The 14654-nt window shown below is 38.5% G+C and overlaps 1 protein-coding gene across 1 annotated transcript in view; it reads left to right on the forward strand.

Moving 5' to 3' along the window:
* AGBL1 (AGBL carboxypeptidase 1) overlaps nucleotides 1-14654 on the forward strand; it is a 912082-nt gene that overhangs the window by 389940 nt on the left and 507488 nt on the right. The window contains 1 exon segment of the mRNA XM_054451589.2: nucleotides 7195-7375. Within this exon segment, the coding sequence (XP_054307564.1) occupies nucleotides 7195-7375 (181 nt within the window).

Below are 14654 nucleotides of genomic sequence, written 5' to 3' on the forward strand. Positions count from 1 at the left end.
TTGCTTCTAGAGGAAACTCTGTCCCGGAGCCCAGAGCCTGCTTCCTCAAGGATTTTGGATCTTTCTCCTGTTCTAATACCTTTTTTCAGGCAAATAATGTGGGAAAGAGCAGAGCAAGAAACTTATCTGACCTGAGAGCAAAATTATTCACTAGAATGTATTTCAAAGTTTTCTGAATTAAATCAATAGCTTTCTCTTTCTTCAAGATTTTTATCTCTCAGTGCTTTATAATATGTCTAAACCTGGTGAAATGTAATAAAGTATAACAGGGTGGGATGTGTTGAATGAGTCTTCGTGGAGCATGTCACGGTCCCCTTCCCATCTCATTTTGATTATGTGTCTAGATTGCTGTACCGCGTGGGCTCCATTGAGGTAGCGCTCAGGGCAGGAGCTCTGGAAGGGGATTGCTTGAGACTTGGCCATGAACAGCCAAACAGAAGTGATCTGGCCTTGAGGTGTCAGGAGCTTTCATGAGAACTCCTGAAGCTTGAGGGAAGCAGTTAATGCTTCCTCCTGGCAGTGTTAATTTTACCAGGGAGATCTGGGGGCAAAGGAGCTAGTAGCGTGGGATACAAGTGAGCCAGCCGGCAGGTCTGCAGCACAGTTGCAAACATCCTTAAGTGAAATCAGCTGATAGATTGATGGGGGCGGGTGCACAGCATCTGTCTGCAATTTTCCTGATGCGATTACACACTTCTCCCAAGTGACTGCCGTTTCTGTGTGTAGTAAATTTCTCAAACCCAACCCAAATACTTTATTATTATACTGTATATATTATGTATCATTATAGCACAGATGTATTATTTTTTATTCCCAGCATATTATAATGTAACAAAATTTCCAGAAAAATCTGTACAGTTTGATGCAGATGAGGGAATGCAGATGGATTGGCTCATCTTTATTCAGAGTCTAGAATTGTTATCTCAGCCTCGATTACACCATTTCCTCTTGGTTATCTGAAAATTGCCCAGGAATAGATTTGCTGATTTTCTTTTCATTTATTCCCATTATGTGAGCTCACTTTCTTATAGTTTAGAGACAGAGGGTACAAAATAAGAAGGCGAGATTACCCTTTGCAAAGAAATACGAGTTTGTAATATTTTGAAATTGGATAGTTTTGTGAGAAAGAAGGCAGCAAAACAGAATGTTTTGAGGGGAAAAAACCTTATTCTGTTATTCATTTTCTCAATGTCTCATCTCTGTTCCATTGGGGTATAATAAACTTTTACTGTTCAGCGTGGTGAGGGGCTTTAGTTAGCAAGCTGGCAGAGGGTCTAGGGCTGCATCTTTCAATCCAGCAGCCACGAGCCTCCTGAGGCTATTGAGTAATTAAAAGTGATTAGTCCAGATTGCTCTGTGGTTCAAGTATAAAGTATACCCCCAAAAGTCTGATAACTTAGCACCAAAAAGTCTCACTCAATATCTATGTCTCATTCATCATTTTTTCATATGATAACATATTGAAATAGTCATTTTTACTATCTATTGAGTTAAAATATATTATTAAAATTAATTTCACCTTACATTGCTTTTTAAAAATGTGGCTACTAGAAAAAATAAAATTACTCGTGCGCCTCATACTATATCTCTTTTGAACAGGGAGAGCTTTGCTCCTCAAAAGTCTGATTCTTTAATTTTGGCACCGTCTGGGGGCTTGGTAGAAATGCAGAGTCTCAGGCATCACCTCAGACTCATTGGAACAGAATCTGCATTTCAGCAAGATCTCCAGAGGATTCACACACACTTTGAAGTTTGAGAAACACTTTTCTAGTAGAGGAAAATTTCTGAAAGTCTTAAATTATTTTACTTCCCATAAATACCTATTGGTTTCCCATGGGGAAAGTGAGAGTTCTTTGAGGACAGAAACTTTGTCTAACACTACTTGACATCCTCAGGGTTTGGTATAGTCTTTGACACACAGAAGATGATATCCAATAAATGTTGAATACATGAACGGGCACATAGTCCTGTCTGCCACTTCATGGATGAAGACTCTCAATGGTCACATAAAGTGAAGGGTTCTGATGGGCGACCACTATCCAGTCCAAATAATTTAAAGTGATGTGTGCATCCTTTGGGTATTTGAAGCAAAGAACTGTTTTATTTTCATATGTTAGGATCCTAACTGGTTTTCCTATCTGACTTTTAAAAATTACCTTGTTTGTTTTATTCTCCTCCTCCTCCTCCCCCTCCCCCTCCTCCTCCCTCCTCCCCCTCCTCCCCCTTCCTCCTCCCCCTTCTTCCCTCTTCCTCCCTTATCTTCCCTCCTCCACCCTCCCCCTCCTCCCTCCTCCTCCACCCTCCCCCTCCCTCCTCTCCCTCCTCATTCGATGTCCTCCTCCCCCCTCCTCCCCCCTCCTCCCCCCTCCTCCTCAACTGGTTTCCTATGAATGTGCATTTAAGTCATTTACAGTTGTTTGCATTAGTATAAATGATGTCACAATGATTACTCCACTGTGCTTGAAAATATCCTGATGAATGTCCCTGATCACATTGGATTGCAATTATCTGTGTGCCTTTCTTTCCTACCAGACTGTTATTAGTTTCCTGAGAGCAAAAAACCATTATTTGTCTTGTAATCTACAGGACCCTGCAGAGTGCCAGTAGAAGCTTAACATGTATTGTTGAAAGAAAGAAGGAATAAATGAATGGATGTTTATATAGTTGGGTACACATGTTTATCATCACACATGTCTTCAGTTTTTACTCAACTTTTCATTGGCCTAAAGGCCTGATATCTCTTAGGTATTATTCAGTCCCCTACTTGTTCCAAATCTCTCTTTACAGGTGTCATTACCACTATAAATTCAATATGTAGCTTTAAGAATTAAAATCTGTCCAAACCATGACTCCCCCATAGACTGTGGTGGTCACTGAAACATATTTTATTAATTGCAGAAAAAAATAAATGCAAATATTTGGCACTTTTTGCCTGACCCTAAGCAGACATGAGTTACTAAGACTGAGATTGTCAATTGCAAGAAAAAACCACATGGTATGTGTGGTGCATACTATTCACAGCTGTTGTCCATTATGAGTTCTCTGGAGTACCATTTGCTGCTACAACTGAATGGTCTTGTAAGTTTAACTTACCAACATGACTGCAAAATTGTCTTAAATCACAGAGGGGAAGAGAGGAAAGCCAACTAGAACTGGTTAAAATACTGCTTATGTCTTCATGAGATTCCATTGTTGTACCCATTTGCTTCTTCAGGATACTAGAACAGCCTGCAAGGTCTTGTGGTATATTACAATACAGCAGATTATCAACTTGACTCTCCAATGGAAAGAAACACATTGTTGATGGCTCTCTGTTAGAGCTTGCATTTGGCTTATTGATTAATGTACTGCGTTGTGCTGGGTATGTCAGGCAATGGAAGCCAACTGGCCCAGACAATGGAAGTGTTTTGTTAGTCTCAAAAATTTACAAGAGCTTAAGCCATTTTTTATTTCTTCTTGCTGGGCTGAAAGCACTTACTATTGTTGTCCAATATGCTGCAAATGAACATAGTTCAAAAATCACAAAGAGAGTGATATGGAATTATAGAACTGAAAATAGGATACTGATTGGGTACAAATTCATCAAGCCTCTTTATTTTGAAACAAGCTTTTTATTGGTGTGCCAACACAGCTTGCTTTGGAAAAAGCGAAACCAACTGTGAGCAAATGATATAGTAGGAAAGTTGACCTCCCGTTAATTTCAGTTGTGCCCAGCTAGCTAACTGTACATCTCCTTCTTTCCAACATTCTTTTTTTTAGAAAGTTTCAGTTAGTGAGTCATTAGTCCTATGTGCAGAACACCTAATCTGCTATGGACTGAATATGTATGTCCTCCCAAAATTATATGTTGAAATCCTAATTCCCAAAGTGATGGTGTTAGAAGGTGGAACCTTTGGAAGTTGATTAGGTCATGAGGGTAGTTTCCTCATAAATGGGATTAATACTTTAAGAAAAGAGGCTTGCGGGAACTCAGTTGTCCCTTCCACATGTGAAGACACAGTAAAAAGAGAGTCATCTAAGAAACAGAAGGCGGAGCCTCACCAGGCACAGAATTTGCTGGCATCTTAAGCATAGATTTCTTGGCCTCCAGAACTGTAAAAAAGAAATTTCAGTTGTTTATAAGCCACCCAGTCTATGGTATTCTGCTATGGAAGCCTGGAAAAAGTAAGACAAATCCATTGCCTGTTTTTTTCAGAAACTTACATAACTCATCTCATGTTAAAAATGTTGAGGCTGGAATTTGAACCCTGGAAATATGGCTCCTAAAGTTGTTCTCTAATTCACTATGCTGTACTGTCCCTGATTGGGTAAACGTGTCATCTACAATAATTTCCAAATTCGTTTTATAAAGCGCAGCCTTTGGCATATATTTCTTCTGATGAAAATTCATCATCTCCCTTTTTCTTAAGAGAGCGGTTCTCAATTGTTCTTTTCTAAAACACACGTATCAAATATCGTTCTCCCTACAACTGTTTCACTCTTTTCTCCACAATCTAGAAAGCACACATGAATGCATGTCATTCAAGGTAATATTATTATAGGGATGACTTTAAACCTGATCTTACATTGAGTTTAACAGGGTGTAGCAAAACATGAGTACAGTGGCCCAACCAAATAGTGGTTTACTGTTCTCAAACACCCAGAAGTAATGAAGAAGCTGGTGAAAATGTGGCATAGCTGCTTAAGGAATTTGCCAAAAACCCTGGCTCCCTCTACTTTTATAGTCACCATCTTTAGCATGTGACTTTGATTCTCAAGTTGGCTTTCTCATCTGAAGGTATCACATCTATGTGCAAAACTGGAGGAAGAAGAAGGGCAAAGGACAAGACACAAAAACCAAGTAGGCATTTGCCAGATGAAACTGTCCCCTTTAATTAGTTTTCCAGAAGGACTCACACTCTAGTAACATTTAAATCTCACTGGACACAACTGTGTCACATGGCCACTCCTACCTACAAAAGGATCCATGAAGCTAGTATTTTAATATGGGCAAATTCCTTCCCCTTCAAAAATCAGGGCTCTGGTAATAAGAAAGAAAGGGAGAAAGGCTACTGGGCACGTGAGCGGCAGTTTGTGCCGTGTATGTAATATCATAAGCAAGGGCTTGCACTTTTACTGGTAACTGATGACTCTGCAATATACTCTGTTACTTATCACAGGATATCAGTGAGACACTGACTCCATGGTTGAGAATGTCTGATCTATAGGATGAAGTCCAAATCCCTGAACAAAATATGTAAGAAAGGATCTTACCAGTTTAATATTAGCCTACTTTTAAAAATTTATGTTCCACCATCTCTAGCTCTTTGCTTGAGCCACACATAACTTGTCTTCATTTTTTAATTCATCGACTTTTGTGCCACTGGTTTTGACATATGTCCCTTTCTTTGTTCAGAAGACCCTCCTCACCGTCTCCATCTGGTAAATAATACTTATTCTGCAAGATCCAGTGTGAATACCATCACATCTCTGGAAATGGCCTTACCTCTCTCAGTCATATCTATTTTGGTGTTTTGTATACACCTCCATTAGCTCACTTGCAATTATTTTCTTTCATATTTGTCACTACTGACAAATGCTGTGGCCTCTTAGAGAACAAGGACTATAATTTATTCAACTTTTTCTACCCAGTGCTCCTGCAGTTCTTGGAATATGCTCAAGACACCTGCTTAAGGGAAAATATAGCTGAGTGTTACCTCCAGTGTATAGGTGACCTACAAGGAGCTGAAGTAACCTGTTTTCACCATAGTCAGTAAAAATGCACTGATCTACACCCCTTAAATCTAGACCTCAGTGGATTAATGGCTGTCAGCAGAAATACGGAAGAGACAGATAGTCTTGAGGTTTTTTTTTTTTTTTTTTTTTTTTGGTCTTAGTTGATGATAATAACATCATTCAGTAATTTTAAAGTGTTTTCTTTATATCTTCCATTGCCTATTCTGTAGCTCTGTTATCAAAAGATATTCAATTTTTTCTTTCTTTGTGCACAATTTGAGACACAGTTTGTATCTTCAAAAAGGCTACTGTTTTTTAGATTCTGTATGAGTAAGATCGTATCATGTTTGTCTTTCCGTGTGTGTCTTATTTCACTTAACACAATGTCCTTCAGACTCATCCATGTTGCTGAAAATGAAAGAATTCCATTTTTTTATGGTTGAATAGTATTCTATTGTATCTATGTGTGTGTGTATATATATAAAATCATATATTCATATATATGTGTATATATATAAAATCATATACGTGTGTGTGTGTATATATACACAGATGTCAGTAAATGAATCAAAACACATTTTCCACCTGAGCCCAGACATGGCTTTAGAATGCATTTCAGCACTATGATACTCCAGCTATCTTCTATAAACAAAGGAGGGAAGACATTCCTATCTTTCCCTCATCAGCACATTCTCCATAAAGACTGTTCATGTCAATACACTACCTGTAACTGGGCAGAGAGTGTTTTCCTGACTCCCTTTGCAAAGTGAAGCAAGCATTGTGACTCCAAGATTGAGCTTCCAGGTATTTAACTCTTCTGTCAAATCTCTCTCAAGGATTGGGTTCAGGGTCTTACAGTCATGGAGTTCCAAAGACACAGCTTCTGTTACTTGCCTTCTATTTCTGCTAAGGAATGAGAGGGACCATCCCACCCACAGACTTTACAAATGAGGAGGGAAAGAGCTAACACATACTGAATGGCAAGCAATATAGTGAGTGCTTTATATTTACTTCTTTTTGTTTTTTATAACAACCACATAAAGTCAGTATTATTGTCCCCATTTTATAGATAGGAGATAGTGTCAAAGAAATTAATTCATTTGCCTGAGATCCCAGAGGTGGTGACAGATGAAGATAATCAATCTCAGATCTGTGACATCTAGCATCATGCTATTGAACTCTGGAGAATTAGTTATTTCTTTTGTGATCTTGATAAAATCTGCTTCTTGGGTTCTTTTCATACCACCAAGTAGTTACATTTTTGATGACAGCCTTGAGCTGTACCTTCATACTTTCTTGAGTCTTGCAGACCATAGAGGAAGATGGAAAATGGGTAAATGTAGACCAGATATGTGTTAGAAGCAATCAATCTGTTTAAAACCTCATGACAATCATGGGAAAATCTGGTCCCCTGGAGAACATCTTGATGGAAATGGAAAGCAAATTTGGGTTTAATTTTCTTATGTCCCTTTTCTACAGGACATCGTCCATATCAGGTGATCACCGCTCGAGTTCATCCAGGAGAGAGCAATGCCAGTTGGGTGATGAAGGGTACCTTGGAGTTCCTGGTCAGCAGTGATCCTGTGGCTAGGCTCTTGAGGGAAAACTTCATCTTCAAGATCATACCCATGCTCAACCCAGATGGTGTCATCAACGGCAAGTATGTCAGGCACCTGGCTCAGCCAAACCTGCATTTAAGCTACCATAGTAACACTGTCATTTCACCAAGTGGGCGTGATTGGAGAGGCCTTGGTACTCTGTCAAGAATAAACTCCTGGTTTTCTGTTTTCTGGTACAAATAACAGCATACTTTCCATACACACTGATGTCAGTCTCATGGTTTCTTTGAATAGAAAGGTATAGAACTGAGGCCTAGGCAGGAGGATCGCTTGAGACCAGTAGTTCAAGACCAGTCTGGGCAACACAGTGAGACCCCGTCTCTACAAAATAATTAAAAAATAGGAAGCTATAAAATCATAGGCAATTAATAGCAGAGGAAAAATCTAGTTTAACATTTTTCTTTTAAAAAGGAGGAAACTGGTGTCCAGGGTAATCAAATGGCTTGTCCAAATCACATGGTGGGTTAATGACAAAGTCAGGGCTCAAACTGTGATTTCTTCAGAGTAAGACCAATGCTTTTATTTACTTATTAATATTTACTACAGGGAAATCTTTATTCTCAATTAGCTATAATAGGATACAGCTATAAGAATGGTGTCCCTCTAGCTAAAAAAAATGTCAGCTGAAAAACAGAAGGTTGAGGTCGTTCTTCTCTTTACCTAGCCCTTACAGAACTCTTCGAAATATATGATGGGAAACATGGCTCCTGTGCCTGGTGAGCTCCGTTGAAATGGACCACATTCTCAGAGTTTGTGAGCTGAGGCCCAGACATCAGATGAGGCACCCAAAGTCACACAGGTGGTGCATGAGGGTGACAGGATTAACATCCACAAAGATGTCTTTCAAACTTTGTGGGCAAAGGATAAATCCACCCGTTGCCATGGTAGTAGATGAATAGGAATGGACATTATATCCTATGAGAAAAAGAGAATACAAGATAAACTGAAAATATTGAAGGAAAAAAAATTCAAAATCTACAAATGGAAAATGTATTTTTAATAAAAATTAGTATCAAAGAAGCAAAAAAGAAGTTTAGAAAACTATAAAATAGAGCAATATTAAAATCGTTAAATGAAAGAGACAAAATGAGAATTATAAAGAAATACTAAAAGAACAAAAACTTCAAAGAGATAAAATGAAAATGACTTAAAATAAATAAGAATGATGTAAGAAAGATGAAATAATTCATTTTTTAAGAAAAAATTTAAGTGTTAAACAGCCAAGAATAGACTAGCTTCAAAAGATAAGCACCAAAGATAGATAAGTTGAAAAGGTTAAAAGTATGAAGATGATAAATTACAAAAAGATGAAAAGCATAAATTCCAAATGATGAAATATGTTAAACCAGGTTAAAGGAAAGCAAATAAAAGCTACAGACTGTAAAAATAAAATTTCAGTACACACACACACACACACACAGAAAGGAAAGACACCCATGTACCCATGTGTTCCTCACAGGTGAGCTCCTCCCAGCTTAGCAGTTGCCAGACTTCATTTTATTTACTTTTTTATGGAGATTATTTGAGGGCAGAGAATGTTGGGCAGAGAGCAGGGTTTCTTCTCTTTCTCTGTGGTGACTGATTGGCCTTTAAGCACATGTGAAAACTGGGAGGCCAAGTCCTTCACTAAGAAACTCGATCAGACCTTGGAAAGAAATTAGCCTTCTGAGCTCTCAAGCTGGAAAGGCCCCAAAGAAGTGTTCGCTCCTGGTCAAACAGAACTCAGCCGGCTCTTGCTATGTGTTCCTTTAACGGCAGAGAACAGCTTTGGGACATCAGTGAATGGCTCCTCCCTGCTTGAGCAGCCAAGGTTTTTACTAGCAAGCTTTCTCAGCCTAAATGGATGGAAAACAGTTATGCAAGGCATCTTGAGGGACATGATCCCATTTTGACATTTTCTTATCCAAATTGGCTCTTTTCTGAAATCTCTCCTTTGCTGGAATTGTCTGAGGTCCAGTAGAGAATGAAAAGAGCCCTGGATCTAGAGTCATAAGATTCGTTGGGAATTCTGGCTTTTCTCCTGCCCTAGTCAGTTTTCTCTTCTGTTGGAAGAGGAAGACAACATGCTCCCTGTTGACCATTCTGGAAAAGGTCTCAGAAACCCAAGGCAATATTCAAGCTCAGGGATTAAGTATTGTAGTTTCTTCAATTTTAAATGCTTACACCTCCAAACCAGGGGCTTTATCCAGATCTCTGGTTTAAAGGTTAATGTGATCTCAGTCACGAGTATCCTCCTGGCCTGGACACACATTATTTCCAGCTCACAGCTGGTTGCTTTGGGTTGCCAAATGGCAGGCCAGCTTCTCCTTAGTGACACTGGCATTTATCATCATTACCATTATTTATTATGACTAAAATTACCTTTTCATTTATATAGCATCTTTCTTCATGGAGCTCAAGGCACTTTGTAGATCACTTGGATTACCCAAACAATTTTGGCTGAAAGGGACTTGGAAATCATAGTGTTATTCTACTGAAGGAAAAATTCACAGGTCATAGCACATCATTATGAAAAAACTTGAGACTGCCTGAATGAATAATGCCTCATGATAAAGGAGCTTAAAAGTCTCAGTGCCTGAGCCTTCCTTAGAACATACCTAACACATGGTTTATCTAATTTCTGCTAGAACTAGTTCTGTGATTGACATTTTATTTCAGGGCATGCCCACTCTGTTGTGTATAATCAGGTGGATTTGTGTTTTACTGTGTTTTGATCTTTGTCCTGTGAGCTTCACCCATTTTAATCATTCCTCCCTTAGGATATCTCATGGATAAAATCTGACCCCCCTCATCCATGCCTGAACTTTCCCATGTGAAGTTCTCTCCAACCTTAACGCAGTTCACCTGAATCTTGTGTATATGTTATTTTTTTCTGATGTTCTCATCTTCACTGATTTTCTCTGGGTATATTCTTATTAATAGGCTCCTTTTTGTGACACTGTGGTCTTTTGTCCTTTGTAATGTATTTTAACAGTTTTGGGGGAGCAGGTTTTTTTTTTGGTTACATGGATAAGTTATTTTAGTGGTAATTTCTGGGATTTTGGTGCACCCATCACCTGAGCAGTGTACATTGTACCCAGTATGTAGTCTTTTATCCCTCACCCCCCAACTCTTCCTGCAGAAGTCCCCAAAGTCCAGTATATCATTCTCATGTCTTTGCATCCTCATAGCTTAGCTCCCACTTACAAATGATAGCATATGATATTTGATTTTCCATTCCTGAGTTACTTCACTTAGAATAACAGTCTCCAACTCCATCCAAGTTGCTGCAAAGGCCATTATTTCTTTCCATTTTATTCCATGCTGATATATATATTTATATATATCTTGCATTTTCTTTATCCACTCATTGGTTGATGGCACTTAGGTTGGTTCCATATCTCTGCAATTACGAATTGTGTTGTTGTAAACGTGTGTTCAAGTGACTTTTTCATATAATGTCTTTTCCTTTGGGTAGAACCCCAGTAGTGGGATTACTGGATTGAATGGTAGTTCTACTTTTAGTTCTTTAGGGAATCTCCGTACTGTTCTTCATAGTGATTGTACGAGTTTACATTCCCACCAGCAGTGTAAAAGTGGTCTCTTTGCACCACATCTACGCTAACATCTATTACATTTTGATTTTTTAATTATGGCGATAGTTGCAGGAGTAAGGTGGTATCTCATTGTGGTTTTAATTTGCATTTCCCTTATAATTAGTGAAGTTGAGCATTTTTTTTTCATATGTTTGTTGGCTACTAGTATATCTTTTGAGAACTGTCTATTCATGTCCTTTGACCACTTTTTGATGGGATTTTTTTTCTTGCTAATTTGTTTGAGTTCCTTGTAGATTTTAGATATTAGTCCTTTGTTGGATGCATAGTTTGCAAAGATTTTTCTCCCACTCTGTGGGTTGTCTGTTTACTCTGCTGATTATTTGTTTTACTGTGCAGGAGCTTTTTAGTTTAATTAGGTCTCATTTATTTTATTGTTGTTGTTGCATTTGCTTTTGGATTCTTAGTCCTGAATTCTTTGCCTAAGCCAATGCCTAGAAGAGTTTTTACAATGTTATCTTCTGGAATTTTTATGGTTTCGGGTCTTAGATTTGTCTTTGATCCATCTTGAGTTGATTTTTATATAAGGTGAAAGATGAGGATCTAGTTTCATTCTTCTGCATGTGGCTTGCCAATTATCCCAGCACCATTTATTGAATAGCATGTCCTTTTCCCACTTTGGGCTTTTGTATGCTTTGTCAAAGATCACTTGGCTGTTAAGTACTGGCTTTATTTCTGGATTTTCTATTTTGTTCCATTGGTCTACATGCCTATTTTTATGCTAGCACCATGCTGTTTTGGTAACTATAGCCTTGTAGTACAATTGAAGTCAGGTAATGTGATGCCTCCAGATTTGTTCTTTTTGCTTAGTACTGCTTTGGTTATGTGGGCTCTTTTTTTGGTTTTATATGAGTTTTAGGATTGTTTTTTCCAGTTCTTTGAAGAATGATGATGGTATTTTAATAGGAATTACATTGACTCTGTAGACTGCTTTTGGCAGCATGGTTATTTTCACAATATTGACTCTACCTATCCATGAGCATGGGATGTGTTTCCATTTGTTTGTGTCACCTATGATTTTTTTTCAGCAGTGTTTTGTTTTCCTAGTAGAGATATTTTACCTCTTTGGTTAAGTGTATTTCTAGGCTATTTATTTATTTATTTATTTATTTATTTATTTTTACAGCTGTTGCAAAAGTGACTGAGTTCTTGATTTGATTCTCAGCTTGGTTACTGTTGGTGTATAGCAGTGTGTGTACATTGATTTTATATCCTGAAACTTTACTGAATTCATTGATTAGATGTAGGAGCTCTTTGGATGAGTCTTTAGGGTTTTCTAGGTATACAATCATATCACTGGCAAACAGTAACAGTTTGACTTCCTGTTTACTGATTTGGATGCCCTTTATTTCTTGTCTGATTGCTGTGGCTAGGACTTCCAGTACTATGTTGAATAGAAGTGATTAATGTGGGCATTCTTAGTAGGTTTCTTAAAGGTGAAAGCACTGTCCTGGGCGTTGTCTGATCAGCAAAGAGGCAATCCTTGCATAAAGATTAGAGAACCAAAACCTGAACTTGGCACTTAACCTACAAGGCTTTACTTCTCTCTCACAAATAAAAATGGGCCTTATGGAGCTTGCAGTAATGAGTAAAAGTAGACCAGTTTCCTTTTGTGGTGATGGTGATGGAGCTTCTGAGAGTGCCTGATAGCTTTTGATAAGAGTGGCCAGTAAAATAAAGGCATGATTTCCCAGCAAAATTTAGGGAGTCCTGCCAAGCCAAGGATCTCTTAGCAACACATGTCTGAACAGGAAAAGAAAATACAAAGATGGAAGGTTATGTTAAGTTCAAAAACAAACAAACAAGCAAACAAACCAAAAAACAAACATTTTGTCATCTTTCTGGCCTGGTAGTTTGTGTTGAATTGGGCTGAGTTCTAAGTAAATCAGGAGGACTGATCCAGCAGTTCCTTGACACTTAAAAATCTTCCCAAGGTGGGGTAAAAATAGAATGGGCAGTCAAAAGATTTTCTTAGGGCAGAAGTGATAATTGGTAGCTGGCTTAGAGTGGGAAGTGGAGAGAAGACAGGTGATTCCTGAACTGCATTAAAGGTAGACATGATGTATAAATGAGCACGGGGTGAGGGAGAGGAAAAGTCAAGCATGATTTCCCATCTTTTTATCTCGGTTATTGGGTGGTAGTGACAAAATAATTTTTATAAAGTCAACAAACAGCCTAACATTTTATTTACAGGAGAACCAGGGTGTATTGATTCTTAGAGTATATACAACTCTGAAAACTTGATTATCTTCTTTCAAGGCCATTGTGGAACAGAGGCAAACAGCAATAAAGAGCAAAGGCTCCACTATAAGTAAATGCACCAAGGTATTAAAACGTAATAGCTGAATGCACTAGAGGAAACAAATCAAACTATAAAAATCAGATAAAAAATCTTGACCATTTTAACAATCTGGGACCATTTAAAGTTAGTGCCAGTAGTGTTTACTCCACTGTGGATTGTGAAGATTTTACAATAAGAGCACTCACAGAACCCATCTAAAAAATTATTCAGCGCCTTTTATGGGCCAAGAAAGAAGCTAGTTCCTTTACATATATTGTCTTATTTAATCATCACTATAGCCCAACAAATGTAGGTCTTCTATGCAATTTCTAGATAAGAAAAGTTGAGCACACAGGCGTTCAGTTTTCAGTGCAGTTTAAACAGTTGGTGTTACAGAGCCAGGAACTCAAGTCTATCCTACATTACTTTGCTGTAGATATTTAAGGGAATTAGAATGTAAGAACCTTAACATATTCTTGCAGGGCAGATTCTTGCATATTATTTAGTCCTAGTCATTCAAATGATAAGGAAACTGAGACCAAAGAGGTAAATGAGTTATCTACAATTACATAGCTAGTTCAACATGGAACTGGCATAAGAAATGGTCTAGATATTGAAAACACATACACACATCCATGCCCAAGGTTATATGACTAGCTTGTGGGAGAGCTAACTTCAAATACCTTGTTCATTTTGGTCTATCAGGTCTTCCCAACCTTGGATAGAGATATAAATATAGTCTCAGCCCCATCAGCTGCTTGGTTCTGAAATTCATCTTGCTGACTCAGACCTTCATATCCAGGGTGCCTGGGAGAAGCCATGGCGCAGCCTTGCCCAGATTTCTGCCATTCTTGCCCAGGATGAATGAATTGGTTCATCCTCACTTCCTAGCTTGGCTTGATCCTGGACACTCTATCTTGACTTTCCAGCTTTCTCTACTAGAGAATGCTGTGTCCTTCCCTGTCACTGCCAGCTTTAGGCTGCAAACACCTCAGCTGACTGTGAATATTTATTGTCATGGGGCTTCTGTTCTATGGCCCACTTTCACTCAACTCGCCAGGATCACCAGGAGCTTAGACTGTCACCTCTGGGCTGGGCCATGCCTTTTCCTTCCCATTTTGAACTCAGCTTTACTTTTGAATGTATTTAAAGTCCTTTGATATAATGACATGCAGCAGTGGCTCTCAGACTTTTGGATTTCACAGATCTGTTGAATTTAAATAAACAGAGGACTGATGAGTAAGTACGTCATTTTTTATTTGAACAAATAAGAATGGAAGATACTCTCTGAGATCCCAAACAATTGACTGGGGAAAGTTTCAGTCTCATTTGTTTCTTGGGCTGCTGCCTTTTCTACATGGGATTATGCAGATAACCCGGGAGATGTGATGCTGGGCCTGTAGATCACGGCAATGAGCATACTTGGCATGTTCACTATAATCCATG

This window comes from Pongo pygmaeus, chromosome 16 (assembly GCF_028885625.2).
Source record: "Pongo pygmaeus isolate AG05252 chromosome 16, NHGRI_mPonPyg2-v2.0_pri, whole genome shotgun sequence".
NCBI lineage: Eukaryota > Metazoa > Chordata > Mammalia > Primates > Hominidae > Pongo > Pongo pygmaeus.